The sequence below is a fragment of the Diadema antillarum genome, unplaced genomic scaffold (genome assembly GCF_040938485.1).
Source record: "Diadema antillarum isolate AM-2024a unplaced genomic scaffold, OU_Dant_1.0 seq00000341_RagTag, whole genome shotgun sequence".
NCBI classification, from domain to species: domain Eukaryota; kingdom Metazoa; phylum Echinodermata; class Echinoidea; order Diadematoida; family Diadematidae; genus Diadema; species Diadema antillarum.
The window spans coordinates 789193-809749 of record NW_027271354.1 but is presented as its reverse complement, the minus strand read 5'-3'; the positions used below and the strand labels follow the sequence as shown (position 1 = coordinate 809749).

Sequence of the window (20557 nt, the reverse complement as noted above, 5' to 3'; positions counted from 1 at the left end):
GCAGATGCTGAAATTCAATTGGTCTTCTTAGCTACACTGTGCACCCCTTCCACACGGTGACTTCACAAGTATAGAAGTAAACTATCGTATGCCTTATAAGCATGGTAATTACTATATGATCATTTGGCAGCACTAAAAATGTTTCCTCTCCCTCCTACCACGCCTTTGAAACTTACCTGGAGGTAAATAAACAGAGTAGGGCCTCTAGGATTTAAAACTAGAAATGTCGCTATGGCGACTGGTATGCCTCCGCCATAATGCATGATTCTCCTAATAGGTCTATAGTTCATGTGGCCAATCTTATGTGTGATTACATTTTCACAAAATTGGAAAAATATTTAGAATTACATGTTTGTGACAAATGTGTTGAATGTTCACCTTCCTCGACCTATGTTTAATTGGATGAATAGGAGAGCATGTATTTGGGGATTTAAGAACTTAACTTGACTTTGACCCTTTCATAAGTTTATGCACTGAGTAATTTTCAAGGCATGGAGAAAAAATTTGAAATCACCTCCATAGACTACTGTGCTAGAATCATTCTCGGACCGAGAATAAATGCAATTGTCATAGAGATCTTCATAGTTAATGTGTTACTCTCATTATTTTTGCATTCTTGTTTGTTTTGTCATCCATCTGAACATAATTAGACAGGTCAGGAAGCTCAGTTTTAGAATTTTTTAAATCGATCAAACACAATGTTAATCAGTGGTTTTAACTGAAGTTTATGGGTCTAACATCTGTAATATTATCAAAAAATTTAATTTTTGTTATAACATAAGGACCCTTGTGACCTTTGACCTTTGACCCCAAAATACCAGTGAATATTTGTCTTGTCATACTCTACCCTCACACCAAGTTAAACGTTCATGTCTTATAGTATGTAAAATACTGTACCAAGTTTTTTTTTTTCACAAAATAACCTGTGACCTTTGACCTTTGACCCCGTGATCCTAAAATCCAAACAAAGTATTATCCCACCCCCCCCCCCCACCCGATATACCCTCATACCAAGTTTGATGCAAAACCACCACACCCGTGACCCTAAAATCCAAACAAAGTATTATCCCCCAGGATATACCCTCATACCAAGTTTGATGTAAAACCACCACACGGTTGCTGAGATATCGACAAAAACAAAACGGGACGGACGTACGGACGTACGGACGTACGGACGGACGGACGGACGTACGTACGTACGGACGACCCGAAAACATAATGCCTCCGGCCACTTCGTTGGCGGAGGCATAAAAAAGGTAAACTAGCTAGATTTCCGCAAATAGATATTTGAGTTGTAATTTTCTTGTGAACGCTTATGGTTGTCTTCTGTGATGAGAATGTACATGTATGAAAGTATCACGCCGCCCATTTTTCCTTTTTTCCTTTGCTTTCTTTCTCTAACGATTATTTCTATTTCGTTGTACTTCTATGATGATGTTATATATATTTGCTTTCTTGAATGTTGTCACATAATTACTTTACCAATAAAGACTAAATTGTAAAAAAAATAATAACAAATTCGAATTGTCACTGTTGTGCAAACAAAAAAAAAAGTTTTTTCTTCCCTAGGATCTTGATCTATCTTTGGATTTCACTTTACAACTGTCCATAGTGTGATAGATAAGGTATTATATCGAATTGACAGGACAACTTGGACAAAGGTAACAAATACATGGTTGAGTGGTAACGATATCTCAGCAAACAGCGTTTGGCACATGTGCATTACCAGTAACGCTGTATACACCATCATCATACTGTTTAAAATATGTAATATCCGATAATGATGTGAAGGCCTCTGTCTAGGCAATGGTAAAAGAGCATAGACAGCCAAAAATAATATTTTGACAGTCAAGTTGTACTTTTAACCCTATTCGCGTCACAAACATTGAGGACTTACAATCCTTATTATTATGATCCTACAGCGGTCTTTCCGCAGGCTTCAATATTATCTACAACAAAATAAACGATTATTAGTATGCTGTTAACAAGAGAAACAGCCTTTGAGTTTGTTCCAACTCTATATAATCTTCAACTATCACACAACAACAAAATATAAGAACTGAGTAAATTTGACTGAATCAGATCTGTTGTACAAATAAAATGTCCCGCCGGGAGTACATGTACTACGTACCCGACTTAAGTGAAGTAAGTCAAGTCGTGAAGAATAAAGGGTCTTTGAAAGTTGATGAGAAAGACTACGCGTATTAAAGAGAAAAACGGGTGCTGTCATGGCAATCACGCACGCTGCCGCGATCCCCGTGTACGTAGTCTCGAGATTTCAAGGCCTGAAGTGAACGATTAGGCGCACTCGCACCTATAAGAGTTTTGTAGGGCAATCATATTAGATCCACAAGCCTGGATTCACACTGAAAATGGCAACAGTATAAAGTCACTCTCTTACTTTACAAAATGATGAAACTATCCCCTGTGAACATTGTTATCATGGGGATGTAACCGCTTTCCAAAGCTATAGTAGGCAGAGTCTCGGTGCACGCGGTGCTGTGCGGTGTCTATCAATGCACTAGTTCAGTGCGTTCACAAATGAAAGTGCACTATGAAAGTCCATAGTATTAAAGTAACCCAAATGCAAAGAGCATTCACATGATGGCTAGCTCCTTCTAAATACAGCCGTATCTTAGAAAAACTTACCAAAACGGAAGGATCGAATAAGCGGAATCGCAAGCAAATGTGAAGTTTTCACTGAGACGAATGGAAACGCTTCGTAGTTAGACAGCGTAAAAGCAAACTCGAGTACAACGTCAAAGGGATCCATTGAGTGCCTATCGTTGACTAGTAACCGCATAACAAACCCTCGCTAGAATTTTGCACACGGCACGCTCAACTACCGGCTTCGCTTAAATTAGATGATTCCAGAATCGAGGGTGATGAGCTGTTATGGAGGTCTATACAGCACTCCTATTAACCAAAAAGAGTTGTTGGCGCGAAACGATGCCCATAGAATTTCAATGTTGTTATCATTGTAGGGCTCATACAGGTATTTTGAGCTCTCTAGCCACTCAACAGAAACAGACAGGGCAGTACACATATTGCTTCGATGGAGTCTCCTGACCAACTCACTTGAAGACAGTTTAGTGGTCAGATTATTTGGCATAGGTTTGCATGCATAAATATTCATACACCCAATCATCACACGATAACAATAAAACATGCAAATATGGAAACAATTATGAAACTAAATATTCATAGGATGTAAATGAATGTGTGAGCTTGGGTGAGTTGAGCATGTTTCAAGCATTCAAAAGAGACCAATCCGTGAGGAGTGAAAAGGCGGGAAAATGTCATGTGATGAGTAGCGTGTAAGCAGGGTGCATGCGCGGATGTGTGTGTGTAGATGTGAATATATGTGATGTGGGCTGATGAATTGGTGTATAGAGAGTTGGTACATGTTATGGCAGATGGGAGGATATAAGCGGCTGTAAAATGTTCAAAATAAATCCCTACATCATTATGGGGTATAGGAAGAGGGTTAATTAATCTTTGGTGAATTGCAATTCGGACGCCACCACCTCTCTGACCTAGCCGATTACGGCGTCAAATCAAGTAAGAACCTAGTCATCTGAGATTACACGGGCAGAGTCCACAACATCATTATCCGACTATGTTCCTGTAATACTGAAAATGTCAGGTCTAGATGTGTTGATAAACACATCCAGTTCATGAATTTTGTTTCGCAAACTCCTCACATTTAGAAGGCAACATGACATACCTTTGGCACGATGGTCCGGATGTGCACTATTTTGCTGTCCATCAGGACCAGGGTTGATTTCCACATCCCCAGATAAAAGCAAAGGAGGAGGAACACACAGATGCTTGAATTCAGACAGGAATGATGCCCTTATGGTCCTGATAGAACGAAGCTGGAAGGTCACACTGGAGTTTGTACACTTTGTGGCCAAAATGCCTGCCATATTGGTAAAGCATGTGCATTCAGCCCCTATTCTGTGTGCAGTATTGTAGAAGCACTGCGTGTGCATAAGTAAGGGCTGTCGAATGGCAGGTGAACACAAAGAATTAATACAAAAGCAACCAACTCGAAGAGACCCATCCTTACAGGCAGGTCACTATTGTGATGAACAATGGACTTCGCAGTTCAGTGAACTTGACTGGATAGTGTAGGCCTACAATAGAATGATGGCTTCATGCATTTGCTGTACTGGTCACGCCGGTCAGTATAAAATGTGAACAGATCATGGACCTACTACTACAAATGGACACTCATCATTTCCTTAATCAATGCATGTCTCAATGTCACAAAAGCACCTTAAACATTTTCCCTGCTTTGATCTCATGATACCCGCCGCCGTCAAGCAGGGACAAAACAGAAAGCAGCTTCGAAATATTACATGCGTACAACAACTGAAAATTTCTGCACGCTTCATTTTGTCTTTCATATCGAGGACGGTGCGCGCCAAACGAAATGCATGTGCGGTTGTGGTATAATGTTTATATATCACCGCTCAGACATTTACATTAGCGAAATATAGGCACTTTGGAAGAGAAAGCTAAGTTTTTAGCTAATTCATCATGATTTGTTATCTCATTTTCCAACGGCCTTTTCCACACATTTTTTCCAGAGTAAAAACAGAAAGTAAGGGAAGAGGATATGTCTGTCTTTAGGCAAGGATGTGTCGAGCGAATCGGTTACTTCCAATCCAGTGAAACGAGATCAGTCATGTCTTCTGAGGTTAGTGCTGCTTCTCGTTATTGGCGTTTATTCAAAGACTTTTCAGTCTGAAAAGGCGCGTCAGCCAAATAGAACCAGAATTAGGGAAACAACTCTTTTGTCAGTAACGATGCGTGATTATGCAATCATCATTTCCGAGACGCCTGAATGTACTCACTTGAGATGCGCATAGTCAGGTGGCGGCGGATCTCAGGTACTTCAAAGTGGTAGGTTTCGTGTCAGCAGGTCTATGAACAGATAAATCGAGTTTCTCTGCACAAATTTTTCCTGAGAGCTGTCCAGCAGAATCCAGAAACTTTGTTTAGAAGACTGATGACGTTGCATGTAGAGATGATGATGTTCATCAATAAATGATCGAGGAATATGAGGAGTTCACCAGAGTGCTTGTGCTTGAGCTTTTGCTTTTTTTTTTGTCCTGAGCAATGGTTGTGTTATAATCATGCAGGCCATTAATTTTTTTAATGTTTTGAATAAAGCAAAGAGCGAGTGTTCTTTGATTGTGGAATGACACAAGATTTTGCAAGCGGTGAAAGACGCACTATCCAGCTGCGCCTCGAAATCCTATTACAAATGTACTAGTATGACGCACTCCATCATGACCATTCAGTATTTTCTAATAACGCTGTGATCGGTGCTGCCGTGCGTATGTGTTTGTTTGTGTGTGTGTGTGTGTGTGTGTGTGTGTGTGTGTGTGTGTGTGTGTGTGCGCGCGTGTGGATATCGTTTTTGGTCAAATAAGTCATAAAATTAAGATTCACATATCTCTGTACAATGTTTTAAACTTTGTGGCATTGTGTACAATGTTGTTTGTGTTTGTACAATAATTTTGTTTTGTTTTCGTAAATGTGAATTGTGGAAAGAAAAGGAATTCGAACAAAGAACAAAAACGAGTTTGTCTGTGTTTGTGTATGTGTGTGTGTTCATATAAAAGATTGGAACATATAGCAACGAATGAAATCGAAAATTTTGTGGAAAAAAAGTGTGTGTGTGTGTGTGTGTGTGTGTGTGTGTGTGTGTGTGTGTGTTTGTAATAGCATCGTAAATGGCAAAGCTATCAAGGAACACAGTGTCAATGCCATATAATTTGAAAAAGAATGGAAAGATTTATATGTTCAGATAAAGGAATTGCATCCAGGCCTTTTTATAAGGAGAGCAAAGCACCAATTCTTGGTCAACCAATCAAATATCAAGATTTTAGAGATAAGATACTAAATCAGAGCATATAAAGTAGCCAGTCTCTCTCTCTCTCTCTTTCTCTCTCTCTCTTTCATTTTCAACATTGAAGGAAACTGGAGGCAAAACACATCAAATTCTCTTTCCTCATAATTTTGAATAAAAATCTCTATTTCAGAAAATATCCTTACCTGAATACATTTCAATTTACAAATTAAAAAAACAAACATTTACATTGTAAATATATGCATACTTACATAATTTTATATATACATATGTAATGCACAAATGTAATCACAATCACATATATATACATTTTTTTTTCCACAGAAAGCGCAATGACATGCACACCTGCACATGAAGTTAAATTAATCTGTTTCCAGAGCAAAAGCTCACAAGTACAACGAGGACGGAATCCTTAATGCATTTTTAAAGACATAATATACATGTAGATAGTCTTGTTACAGTTTCTTCCTGAAGTGTAAGTCCAGCATCATCTTAATTGGTTAACCAGAGAGTATTCAAATATATGCAGCTTCATACAACTCAGCCTCAAAGACACTTATACTTCTGTTTCTGTACAATATCAAAAATAACATTGAATGTTGCAATGAAAAGTGCACAGTCAAACAAACGAATAGACATAAATGTGATAAAAGGGAGTGGTTTAAGGTCTTATTTGGACCATAGAGTAGGAATTACATGCCTCCTCATAGTAACTGTCAACAGAAACTGGAGGACAAGATAGAGCCTACCTAAGAACACGTAAAAAAAAAAAAATATGTGTACTTGGTTTGAGAACGTAGAAACCCACATTTTACAATACATTTCATAAATCAAAGATGAAAAACTACAGAAAGAGTGGTACATATGAAGATAAATAGACCAATATATCACACACTTTCATTTGATTTGTACATCCAACTCGGATTAAAAGAGCAACAATGCTAACTATACTTTAAAAAACTAGACTCTTAAAACTTACCGAAGCTGTATAAGATAGGATGCATGACAGTGACTTTTTGAAATCACATTTTTTCATTACTATCATTATCATTACTATTATTACTACTGGTACTACAGCAACTACTACTACAACTGTATTACTTTCATTATATCTATTGTTGTTATCATCATTATTACTGTTACTATTATTGGCATTATTATTATCATCATCACTTCATTATCATCATCACCATACCAATTATTGATATCTCTATCATTATAATTTGATTACTGATGATATAGTTTGGTCTCCAGTTTGTCAAAATTCAGTACTGTGTGAACCCAGACTCACCTAGAGCTGTATCGATAACAGAGCAGGACGTTCAACTGGCCTTGCTCCGAAAGAGATTGATATCTTTCTTCTGTGTGTACATATGTCAAAACTGCATTAGAATTCCTCCAATATCATTTGCATTTTTCATTCGAATTGAGTTGTATTAATGTGGCAAATATAGGTTATGTTGTTACATGTTATCAGTATCGTTTACATTGAAATCGTTTTCATTATTTGAACTATGTACACTGTGTTACAGGCCCTTTGAAAAACAGCTCTTTATAACTAAAAAAAATACAAGTGATGAAATGAAAGGAAATTAAATTTTTCCATTGAACTACACTTTGTCTGGGAAGGATTTAGTTATGTACACAATATTCAAACTGTATATAACAGTGTTGAATTTCTCATGAAAAGCAATAGGCACCAATTGACAATAGATAAGATCCATACCCTGCACAACTTTGGCACACACCTTCAATGGAGATAACCTTCAACATCACCTACATGTTTTCAGACTCAAATCCGTATGATGATTTGTCATTGCTAAGCATTACACTGCTCTTTAAAGTTTTCCATCTCCTACTTTAACAAGGAAAATTTTCACAGGATTGACATTTTATGTTTTCCTTTAAGTCCAATAACACAGAAGCAAAAGCGTACACTCAGATAAAAAAGAGAGTAGACAAGATGTTCACATTTTCCTCTCTTTGTTTATTTTTGTTTTTGTTTTTCTGTTATCATGCGGTACACATGTTACAATATATCCCACATTGTACACCATGCCCCCCCCCAAAAAAAAATAATAACATGCCTTTATTTTTGTGCTATTCTACACCTAATGTAGTACGCAATATGCCAAAATGAAAATGTTCACTTTAACAGCACCTTTTATATACCTCCATTCATTGTATCAGCTCAGAACGACATTGCAATGTTTTTCTTTCATGAAAGAGTTGTAAAAAACAGAAATGACTGGAATGAAAGCGCTTGGTGCAATGTTGCAATTCAAGCAAGTACTAGCAGTGAAAATATATGCACTATTAGGGAGAAAACTGACACCAATGTTTATGGTTTAACAACATTTCATTGCAACCTATCTTCAGCAGCACAAACATTGTTGTGGAGGCAAGAGAAGTATTGTTAGGTGTCTCCATTTTCACTCCCATAACTATATAAGTGCTTTGATCATTTAAATGTTCATCCTGAAGTAAGTTTCTGTTGGAAACCTTGCATGCACATTTGGAAACATAAAAAAAAATATATAAATATAAATATAAATAGATAAAAAAATGAATGAATATATATATATATATATATATATATATATATATATATATATCATTCACTTAATAACAGTAACAGCAAAGTTTTGTATTTGTTTTTTTGTTTTTTGTTTTTTTGACAAGGTTTATTTCTACTCAATATCCAGTGGGTTAAGCCACATAAATCCAGATTTATGAAAAATTTTGGGTCTTAAGTCAAAAAAAAAAAGGAGGATTTTGTGCCACTGTGGGATGAAGAATGATGTATTTGTTGAGTACAAGTATGTCATGAGGGCTACAAACTTGGACGTTAGTTGCTCTGACATGAACCTTTACACAATTTGGATGTGAATGGGGCCAAGTAAGCCTACAATATACTACAGCCCCAACAGCACTGCATGGGATAATCCGGGGCATATACCTTGTTCTCAAAACCGTAAACAAAGTATGTAAATGACTCATCTTCATACTGGCACTGGAGTTCCACAACTGGTGTCACTCGTATTTGATGGCGCTGTGTGCAAGAACAAAAGTGCACATAGATTTTTAACTTAATCACATTCTGACAATCAAACAAACGTGGGTACATATCTGACAGGTACAGAAAGAACTGAGAAGGGTTTGCAAACTGATGTTTTTCCTTCAATTGCATCAAATTTATAATGTACTCATATATGCAAATATCTATATGTATTCAGAAAATTTGATTTTTGTATTGAGTAGGGATAAGAGGATAATAGATAAATAATTATTCCATGATTATGCAGTCTATTTAGTCCCGTTCATTAAAAAAAAATAACAATGATAATGCTGAATGGTTGTCTACGGAAAGCAGTTTATGTTCAGTACACTCCATACCTGTGCACCCCTAAATTCAGAAAAATAGAAATAACAGGAAGAAAATCATGCAAAAATAGGAATTTTCACCCTTCTCCGTTTCATTACTATTAGCACTTGTTGATAAAGACAGAAATTCAAGGTTGAATAAAGCTTCTTCTTTCCTAAAAAAAAAAAAAATAGGAATGTTTCTATAGGTTGGAACAATTGGCTGGTACAACACCCAAGAATCAAACGCCCCAACAGCCCCAAAACGCCCAAAACCCTGATTGCCCCGGCAGCATAGGGACAGTCCACATAGTAGCCCAAGTCTGGTTTCCAAACCATTAATTTTGCTAACTGTAGTCGCTTCCATAAAATGCCAAAGTAATTGCTAACTGTATAGTTCCTTCCATAAAATAGTCCCACAGCTGCCTTTGCCCAGCATCCCTCAGCAAAGGCAGCCACAGGACCATCCAGCTCAACCTGCTACCTTTGTCGTCGTTAGAGAGCATTAATACTCTGGGAAGCAAAGTAGGACAGGCAGCTGGTGTGGTAGTCAGACTATACAGTGGACTCCCATTATGACGAAATCCTCAGGACTGGCAGTTTTCTTTCGTAATATTGAAATTTCGTTATAACTGAACAAATAAACAATAAAAACACATAGAGTGGATATTGTTGCAGCCTGAATTTCTACTAACTTGTAAGCGGAATTTTGTTATAAACGTGTATGTTATAACGGGAGTGCACTGTAGTTCTTAGTCTAGTTGTATTAAAGATAAGATTTCTTTGGACTGTCCCAAGGAAGCTGGACCTAGTGTAAATTCAAGGTTAATTGAGCTCTTGGAACAGCAAGTGCTGATTAAATGCTTATTAAGCCCGAAAAATAGAGTCTCAGGTCTGCTTTGCCACCCCCATCCCACCCCCTACACTCACCTGCCGATGAAGCCTCTCCTGACTGTAGGCATGGGCATGCCGCTGGACCAACCTCTCTGAACCGCTGTTCACTTCAGCCACAGGAAAACATTTTATTGGGCACACCTGACAATTACAGGAAGAGAGAAACAGTTAATAAATTTAAAATATATATATATTTATATTCCATGTGAGATTGTAATCTTAGCTCCTACACTTTGCACGAATTCAGTTGTCGTGGGTAGATTAATTAGGCAGTGGTCCTAATTGTTTCCCTGTCTGATGTTAAAATGCTTTTTAACCTGCTGCTGACGGACTGATTTTGCTATAACACATATTTCACAAAGACACCTGCCCATGTATTCTCGGGAATCGTCTTCAACAGGTTGATACACATATTGTGAAGAGTTTATACGTGATATTGTTTGACTTTAAACATCCAGTCCTTGAAAAGCTAGACACCTGCTACAGATATTGATTTTTTTTTCATTCACTTTTCCCAGAGATTACATCACACATGTAACACAACATTGATGCACATTATCACATTCAGAAGGCCATTGTATTTCTAGGAGTGAAGCTCAGAGGAAAGAAAATTATAGTGCTTCCTTCCTAGTACAAAGAGCAAAAGACAATTTGCAAAAAAGTCAAATGAAACCACTGTAGAAGCGCTTATATAGCTCCATGCTAAAACATATACACCAAATGGGTTGCAAGTGGAAGGCATTACAAACTCTATACTGAGACAGGTAAAGACATTTAGCAAAAACATTTTTAGATCTATATACAGATCATTTCTTGTGAGAGTCACAGTGTCAAGTAGACAATTATCATCACCCATAAACATACCTACCATATCATTCATACAGTGCTTTGTGAAAGACTTGGTAGCATAAACTATAACTTTATGGCTTGCTTTCTTAGACCAATTTTCACAGACGTCATGAAACTGCCAATCATTGAGCAAGCATGTATAGCACACATAATCCTCTTAATTCCTGTTGTATTAACATATCTCTCATGGGACCCAACACTAGCTGCAAGAAGGTCAAGTTCAATGTCCTGCTATTTGTTTTGTTTTGTGCTGTTCTTAAGTGTGTGTGTGTGTGTGTGAGTTGTTTGTTTGTTTGTTTGTTTGTTGTTGTGTTTTTTTTTGTTTTTTTTTGTTTTTTTTTTTTTTGGGGGGGGGGGGCAGGGGATGGGGGTTTCATCCAAATCCTTCTGATATAGTAACTAAGCGCCTCAGGACAGGTCCTCTTCCCTCCCCCCCCCCCCCCCCCCCCAGAAAAAAATGGAGGGGCAGGGACTAGGAGATGTTACAATGTATATATGTACTGAGCTGTCAATTATCAAAGAGGATCACCTTGGGACTCTCCTCGTCAAAGACTGTTTTTCCTGTGACATTTCGGATGAGCTCGTCTGGTAAAGCTGTTCTTTCAACGATATAATCCTCCATATGGTTTTTCCTACATTGCAGCATTAATACAGGGATAAAAAAACGATCAAATTCAAGTTGAATTTACTTAAAACAATAAAATATTCAAAATAATGGCATAATACAATGAAGCAGTTCTGCAATACTTCAAATGAAAGGCTTGGGAACCCTAGAAAACAGAGCCTGTGGATGGGGCTCCTGCAGTATGAGTATATAACATATACCATATCCTACAGGATGGCACAATAAAACATATGTTCAATGGGTACAAGAATTTACAGAAGTATAAATAAAGCGCATGCATACAAGTGCAAGAAAGAAAATTTACAGTTGATATCTTAGAAATCCAAGTTGCTGTCCGATGCTGAAATGCATTGCTGTATGAAACATTTTTCCTCAGCAAGTAACTGATATTAAGACATCATCAAGAGACATCTACATTAACATCAATTGACACATTTCATTTTGTTGAAACATTACCATCAATAAATCAAATTATAATTTCACGATTAAGAATGTTTCCAAAAGGAAAGATTTCTTAACACTCAAGTATTTCAGTTTTCCTTCGTTTTCCAGGAACATGATCAAATGAAGAAGGTAAAACATCATACTTCTCTCTCAAAAAAGAAAAAAAGAAAAAAAAAGAATCAATACTGCTGGCAACACTATTATTATGATAATAGTAACAACAATAATTGCATTCACTATGATAGTTCTAACAATGATGATGATGATAATCACGATCATGATCATCATCATCATCATCATCACCATCATCACCATCATCACCATCATCACCATCATCATCATCATCATCATCATCAACATTATCATTACCATTTATTACATCCATCCAGGGCCAGTTATTAATTCATTGCTCTGGATTGTAAATCCATCACTTTGTAGCACTTACCACTCCACAGTGAGCCTGATGTAGCACTTCAGTTGGCCCTGCCCGATGCAGGTTCGGCACATCACCCTTCCACTTCCATCGCAAGGGGAGCATCTGCACAATCACACGGGGGAAGTTGTTTTCAGGAGTGACGTCGATCCATAATTTATAGAAATTTTGAATTGGTACTCCTCCCACCCCTCCCCCCAAAAATGGAAATGTTGCTATGGCGACTGGTATGCCTCCACCATAATGCATGGTTCTCCTGATACGTCTATGGTACAATGTCTTGACAATGCGTGATGACAGTTTCAATAACTGGCAAAATATTGAAATGACAGGTTTGTCACAAATGTGTTGAATGTTCAATTTCCTTGAACTAGGTTTACCATATTGTCTGAGAGTGCAGGTAGGCCTACATGTATTTGGGATTAGAAGATTTTTACTTGACTCTTGACCCTTTTAAAAGTTTATGCATTCAGTAATTTTCAAGGAATGAAGAAAAAGTGTAATTTTAGTATTGAATAGAAAAACATTTTGCATCTTAGCCTGGCCTTTCACCCTTGACCTTTGACCTTATGACCCTAAAATTCCAAAGAGAATCACTGTCAGGTACAACATGCATAAAAATATGTACTAAGTTTCATGATACCTTTCAGTCACTTTCAATATGTGGAGGAAAAAGTAAAATATCGCACTTTCACTTGAGCTTTGACCCCGTGACCTTTGACCTTTTGCGGGAAACTTCCCAGAGAATCTCCATTGGGTAATACATGTTTTAAAGAAAAATCCTGCAAGTATTGCATAAATATGAAATTTGAAGAGTTGAACTTGATCTTGGACCCCTGACCTCTGACCATGACCCCTGAATTTCCTAGATAGTCCCTGCCAGTCAGTACATGCATATGTACATGTACCAAGTTCCGTGAAGAAACCTTGAACCATTTGCGAGATATGGAGAAAAAGTGAAATTATAACATTTTAACCTGACCTTTGACCTTTTAACCTTTGACCTCATTACCTGAAACTCTCTGGAGAATCTTCATTTGGTAGGACATGTATACACTAAGTTTCAAGAAAATATCTTCAGGCATTGTATAGATACACTGTATGGGGAAATAGTGAAATTTGGAACATTTGACCTTGACCTTTAGATCTTTGGTCTCTTGCTAATTTCACTCAAAAACTATTTAATTAATAGCCCCATCATACATCACCTTTGGACCAAAGTTTGGTGAAATTGACTTCATCCAGTCTTGTGTTATCGCATAAACGGATACAATTTCATGATTTGACCTTGACATTTGACCTCTAGCCGATTTCACCAAAAACCTAATCAAGTAATTGTCCCATCATACTTTATACTTGGACCGAGTTTAGTAAAATTCCACTCAATATCACTCAAGTTACGCAAGTATAAATGGGGACAGATGTGAAGATGTGAAAATGTGAAAATATGAAGATTTTTTTCTTTTTTCAACCAATTTGGAATGAGAAGTGGCAGCAGAAAATGTGAAGACCTTTGTTTTTGTTTAATATTTTGCTTTGCTTTGTTATTTTGTGCTGTTGCTTGTCATGACCTATTGTCATTGGATCATTGCCCCCCCCCCCCCCCCCTTGGCAAAAAGCTACATCCACCCCTGCCATTGTATACAATAATTTTAACCTTCATGTATTTCAAGTGTTGAATGGCTCAGAAAGCCCTACAGCATTGTACACACTGTCTAATGTCCCTGGCACAGAAGGGGCTAAGAATTACACACCACTTTAGCCAATGTCACATTATCTTCTTATGCTGCTAGGATTTTCTTACGAGAGCTCAGCTGATAGCAGAGGACCCTCACTATAAAGCTAACATTGTTAATAAATATGGAACAATTTCATCCAAGGTAGATATGAAGATGTTTGGACTCTTTATCTAGATTTCAGTTGCTATCAAAATGTCACTTCAGAGTACAAAAGTTTTGTTTAGTTTAGTTTAGTTTAGTTTAGTTTAGTTTTGTTTAGTTTTGCTTTGTTTTGTGGTTGTTGTTGTTGTTGTTTTTTTTTTTTTTTGGGGGGGGGGGGGTTCGACAATACATCTGCATTTACTCCAACCTCTCATTCCAACAATCATTTCCTGAGTTTACGCAAGAACTCACAGTGAGATTTTGTAGCACAGAAGTCACATTTGTAAGAGGGCACTCAAGAAAGAATTTCTTTTGTCATGCTTTGCCTGATATAATGAAGTTCTAATTGGGTAATTTCTCTAGCTGTGTCACTATGTGTACATTCCCACTGTTTAGCACCCCCCCCCCCCCCCCCCCATGACATCTTCACTCTTTATACATTCGTCAGTATTTAACTCTGGGCAACCTTTTTATTTTGTGTCATACATTTGTAGATGGTCATGACCCTTTTATATCATTATTCGGAGACTGAGTTACCATTAAGACTAAATCAAAGGCTAACTGTAACTTTTATGATAGAATGTGTCATACTATTTTCCTGCATCTTCTCTGGTATCAGCAGCTCTAAGAGATGATTTTGAGTAATGTCATAATTGATACTGACCGTTTCCTGCCATCTCCACCACATGAGTAACAGATCTCATGGTCAGTGTAGCTATGGTCACCATCGTAGCGACTGACGATCCTCCAGCCATCCCCACCGCACCAGGAACACATGGTCTGTGCCAAGACGGAGCAGGGGTATCCAGTTACAACCAATGCATGCACACTGCACACACACACACTCACACACACACACACACACACACACACACACACACACACACACACACATTAGTAGTACAACCTGTTTTTCTGGCCATCTGTCAAGAGTGGCCTAGAGATATAGACAGCTTCTGCACTCGTTGTATGAACATCAAGCAAATGTAGCGTCAAGGAAACATGAGTATGGTGTTTTAAATTCATTCTTCCAGGATTCTTAAATCCAATGTATAGTTTGTACCTAGACAAATAAAGTTCGCATAATACAGGCAATGGGTTAGAGCAATTAACAGCATTGTTCAATGATTGGTCAAGCACAAAAATTGTATCAATATTACATAACGTGGTGCACATATGGCAAGTTTTGAGTGAATTTTATAACCTTGACAGGGAATAATTTTCCTGATATCGCATAGCAATTTGCTATTCATTTGGTATACTGCTATACAAAATGTAATTTGCATAGCAGTTTCATTACATAGACTTGTATACCATTTTGGTGAAAATTAAATGTTCATCAACAAAAATTGCTATTCAATTTTGAGAAGGAAAATTATTCCCTGCTTGACATAAGCTTTGCAAACTAATCTAACTATAATGTAGGGCCTATGTGTACTTGGGTACACCATACTAACGTACATCCTCTCTTACAGGCTGCATAGTGTCAAGTTACTTAGGAATATCTTTGTTTGAAAATTCCAGTCATCTATCATGGGTCTTCAGCCTTTCATTGATTCCTGCATAATGCTTTACGGGTAATAACTTACCGTTCCACGTCCAGAACATCTGACGCATTGTCGATAGCCAGAGCCCCGACAATTATGACAAGGCTGCCAATTAGAGAAAAACAGAAATGCTAAGAATTCATAATTGAAAACAGAATGATTCCTATATACCCCCATAAATACTATGTGTGGGTGGGGGTATAAAAAATCTAGAAATGTCACTACGGCGACAGGTGTATGCCTCCGCAATAATGCATGGTTCTCCTAATAGGTCTATAGTACAATGTCTTGACAATGTGTGATGACAGTTTCACACAGTTGGCAAAATATTAGAATGACAGGTTGGCCACAAATGTGCTGAATGTTCACTTTCCTAGAACTAGGTTCAATTGGATGAATGATTAAAACATCAGAGTTCAGGTATTTGGGGGAACTGATGATTTTTACTTGACTTTTGACATTTTTATAAGTTTATGCACTGAGTAATTTTCAAGGTATTGAGAAAAAGTATAATTTCAGTATCAAATGGTAAAATAGTATTATCTAAACCTGGCCTTTGACCTTTGACCTCACAGTTCCAAAGAGAATCACTGTTAGGTAGAACATGCATAAATATGTAAGTTTCATGATAATACCTTGAGTTACTTTTGAGATATGGAGGAAGAAGTGCAATTTAGCAATTTTTCTTGACCTTTGACCTTTTGGCAAGAAACTTCCCACAGAATATATATTGGGTTATACATGCATACATCAAGTTGAAAAAAAAAATCCTTCAGGCATTGCATAAATATAAGGAAAGTAGTGATATTTTGAGGAGTTGACCTTGACCTTTGACCCCCTGACCTTTGAACCATGACCCCAACCTCCCTAGATAATCACTGCCCATCGGTACATGCATATTATATGCTAAGTTCCATGAAGATACCTTGAACCATTTGCGAGATACGGAGAAAAACATGAAATTTAAACCTTTTTTTCACAAAATAGCCTGTGACCTTTGACCATTGACCCTGTGACCCTAAAATCCAAACAAAGTATTATCCCCCAGGATATACCCTCATGCCAAGTTTGATGCAAAACCACCTCACGGTTCTTGAGATATCGACAAAAACAAAACGGGACGGACGTACGGACGGACGGACGACCCGAAAACATAATGCCTCCGGCCACTTCGTTGGCGGAGGCATAAAAACTGTATTGTCAACACTTATCCCCAACATACCACAATCATTTCTGATAGAATATTCAAAGTTACATACTGATGTTCTTCAGTCTCTACATGACCACGATATGAGTAACCAACCATATGGTAATGTTTTTGATATCCATGTCACCAGTTTGAAGAAACTGTTGACAAATTTATACTTATCGAGTTGCATTAATTCGAACTACTCTCCTCTCCTCAGCAAGAGCTGAAGACAATAGCCTGGAGAAAGTTTGAGAATTCCCCTGGAATCACCTGCTTTTGTTGTTGTGTTGTCAGCTGTTTTCAGCTTTTTCATGACCTGGGAGGTGTTATTCCAGGATTCAGTGTTCAATATGACCCCTATCCTTTATTCCAATTTGCAAAACAAAACAAAACAAAACAAACAACATGTCTGTGTGTCATCCCATCACACTTTTTCATAATTCATGTCAAAACTCTTTCACTGTAGAGCAAAAACAGCAAATTTTTCAACCCTGACCTTTGACCTACACAAGTCTAACCAATGCTTTGGTCTGTCACACCAAGATAGAATTGACAGAAAGACAATTGGGTTTCTCTACAACAACCAAAAAAAAAATGTAAGTGGGAAATTTTCCCAAAATATACATTAGGATTGAGTGAGTGCAGCAAGTTAAGTAGAACACTGTGAGAGTTCGAGGGAAATCTGTTTTTGATAGTCCGCTCAAAATTTATGAATTTCACAATTTTGGTGTAGACATCGCAGCATAAGTCAATTACAACAGTCTGTAATGTCCCTGCAGGATGACGATATAGGCCTAAAGAAAAGATTAAGAGAACTTCAAAAAATTTCAATTCGTAAAAAAAGTGTTTATTCCTTTAGCTTGTAACTGACATATTGTTCCCTTTGCTTCCTAAAAGTAGCAAGTCACTCACTCTTTCACTATGGTGGAAAAATTAAATTTTGTGGAATTGTCCTTATATTTTCTTTATATGATTCTTCTCCAATGATGTCACACATTCTTGCAGTCTTCTCATCCAGTGATGGCAGCACCAAAACCTTATAAAAATTCATAACTTTTGAACGGATTGTCTCATTTTTCCAAAAATGTCACTGATGTGTTCTACTTATACTGCATTCACTTCACTCAATCCTCATGTGTACGTGGGGAAACTTCCCTTTAACACGTCTGACAAGGACGCCTGCATGCATTATCACCCTATCATTCTCACCTTGACAGAGGCTGTGTGAGGTACCTCAACGTGTTGGACAGCATTCCTGAACATGGTTGGCATCTCTACAGGTATGTTCCAGGGTGCAGGGGCCGGACCATTCATTGGGCCATCAATGACTTGATCTTTGATTTACAAGCAGGACATATAATTATGTAATAAAACACAGCATGGAACAAATTAACACAAGCACTATTCTTTTTTCCCAAGCAGACCATTTGCCATGCCTATGATCATTTCATGATTCAAAAAGGACAGTATGCAGTAAAATGTGGTGGGACACATTGGGGTATCCTCAGTATTATACCAGAGGCAGATATCATTAGGCCTGAAATATTCATTTTGAATTATATAAAAACAATAGAAAAAGCCTTCCATGTTGCGATGTCAGGCGAGATCACCATGTATTTGTAAAATGTAAACACTTAAAACACCCTTTGACTTAATTTCTGTAGAAAAGGTCAGAAATCCAAGCTGCGAGTATCTTGCAGTTTTATACCAACATACAAACAAGTGCATACTGGCAAAAGACATTCTCAAAACACACAAAACATACCTCTGAATTTATGTGCAAGTCCACAGGGTGAATTTATGCCAATTTGTATGAATTTCTGTTTTTTCCTTTAATTTGTCATTGGTCTTTATCTTTCAAACAGCACTGCTTGGAAGTTCATTAACAGAAGCATATGACATGAAAAGCTATTATGACAGGTCATTAGACCAGGAAAAACAAACATACAAACAAACCAATAATTAACAAAATATAGATTTGCCAAGCTGGAAACCCCCTAAAAAGTTCAAAACAAGAAAAGAAAACAGAAATAGCGATAAAACGAGAGGGAACTTAAAAGAGTGAGACCGTCTAATTCTACAACTCACCGACATATGGCTCATGAACCCATTTTGTGGACCTGCTTTCTGTATATGTTTCTAAAATGTACTGGAATAGAACAAATCATATGTTGAGAAAAATATGATAAAGAATTGCTTTTCAAAGACCATCAGATACTCCAAGACATTGAAGAACATACTTGCACGTAGATACACACAGTAGTGACGAAGAATAAGAAAGAGCAAAGCATGCATTACTGGACAATCCCCCCTCCCCACCCACCCCCTCACCTCTAACCCAACACATGCCAATAAAATCATCCCCCTTCCCAAGCATCGACTAGATAATTTTCAAAGTTTATCATAATTTTGTCTTTCATTGACATCAAATAAAATCTAAAAGCTGATTGTTCAGGGAGAGCATCTACAGTACATTTGTGTCAGAATAGCTATTACTGCATTCTTATGTGAATATATACTGAGCATGTGTCATGAAATCCTAAATTTTGTTGCAATCTCATCTTCTACTACGAAATCTACCTGCTCATGTCATCAGTCACAAATTTGTTTCTATTGTTTAATGCTACACTGTAATCATGGTACTCAAACATATATCATTCTGGTTTTTTTCTTGGGGGTACGTGGTGTTTTCAGTGATCGGCATACTCTGTAACCTGTAATCTTGGAGATTAGCATGTGTCATGAAATCATAAATTTTGTTAACATTTCATTTTTTATTATGACCTCTACCTGCATATATCATCAATCATAAATTTGTTTCTATTGATGAATGCTACACTGTGATCATGGTACTCAAACTTTTATTATTCTTTCAGTGATCGTTTTCAGTGATCGGCATTCTCTGTAACCTGTAATCTTGGAGACTGGGCACTGAAAGACAATGTCACAACAAAACAAATCACTACACTGCCCACATGGCAATGTATGGTCATACAGCCAATTGCTATTCCCTCAATATAGCTATTTCTTCTTCTTTTTTTTCCCCTTAAAAAACAACAAAATTAATGACTCACGTGGAAGGCAGCAGTGTGCTCAATATTTTTAAAGATGAGGTCGTCTGCTGCATCTCTACCCCAGCAGGTTTTCTCTTCCACAAGCGCGAGGAGGGCCTTCCTGGCCTCTTCTTCTTCCAGCTTTGGCATTCTGTTTGACAGGAAAGAACAAGAGCATCATCAGTGATATACAGGGATTGATATCACTGCTCAAATGTGTACACATGATGGGAGGGATATCTCGCCATATCCTTGTGGGCAGAAAGGACATTTTTAAGCACATTGGTACAGGACAGGAAGGGACTTATTGAATAAAAAATTCTTATCAGGCTTATCAGGCAATTATGATATGGTGTGGAATGATCTTTGCCAGACGCTACCAGAACAGGAATGTGG

At 37.5% G+C, this 20557-nt stretch overlaps 1 protein-coding gene across 1 annotated transcript; it reads right to left on the bottom strand.

Annotated features, from left to right (window-relative positions):
- Window positions 1–8789: 8789 nt before the first annotated feature.
- LOC139730878 (protein SSUH2 homolog) lies at window positions 8790–20311 on the bottom strand. Its single transcript, XM_071641754.1, has 9 exons — window positions 20183–20311; window positions 19197–19257; window positions 18318–18442; window positions 15962–16024; window positions 15037–15152; window positions 12505–12597; window positions 11520–11622; window positions 10178–10282; window positions 8790–8936 (listed from the first exon to the last, which is right to left on the bottom strand). The coding sequence occupies exons 1-9, from the start codon at window positions 20309–20311 to the stop codon at window positions 8790–8792; spliced, it is 942 nt and encodes a 313-aa protein (XP_071497855.1).
- Between the last annotated feature and the right edge of the window lie 246 nt (window positions 20312–20557).

Bases quoted from the DNA above. Each gene is read 5' to 3' on its own strand.
- LOC139730878 (XM_071641754.1), bottom strand. From the start codon at position 20,311: ATGCCAAAGCTGGAAGAAGAAGAGGCCAGGAAGGCCCTCCTCGCGCTT. The intron at 11,623-12,504 runs GTAAGTGCTACA...GCTGCAATGTAG, and splicing joins ATCAGGCTCACTGTGGAGTG to GAAAAACCATATGGAGGATT. The intron at 8,937-10,177 runs GTGAGTGTAGGG...TCTTGCACACAG, and splicing joins AGGAGAGGCTTCATCGGCAG to CGCCATCAAATACGAGTGAC.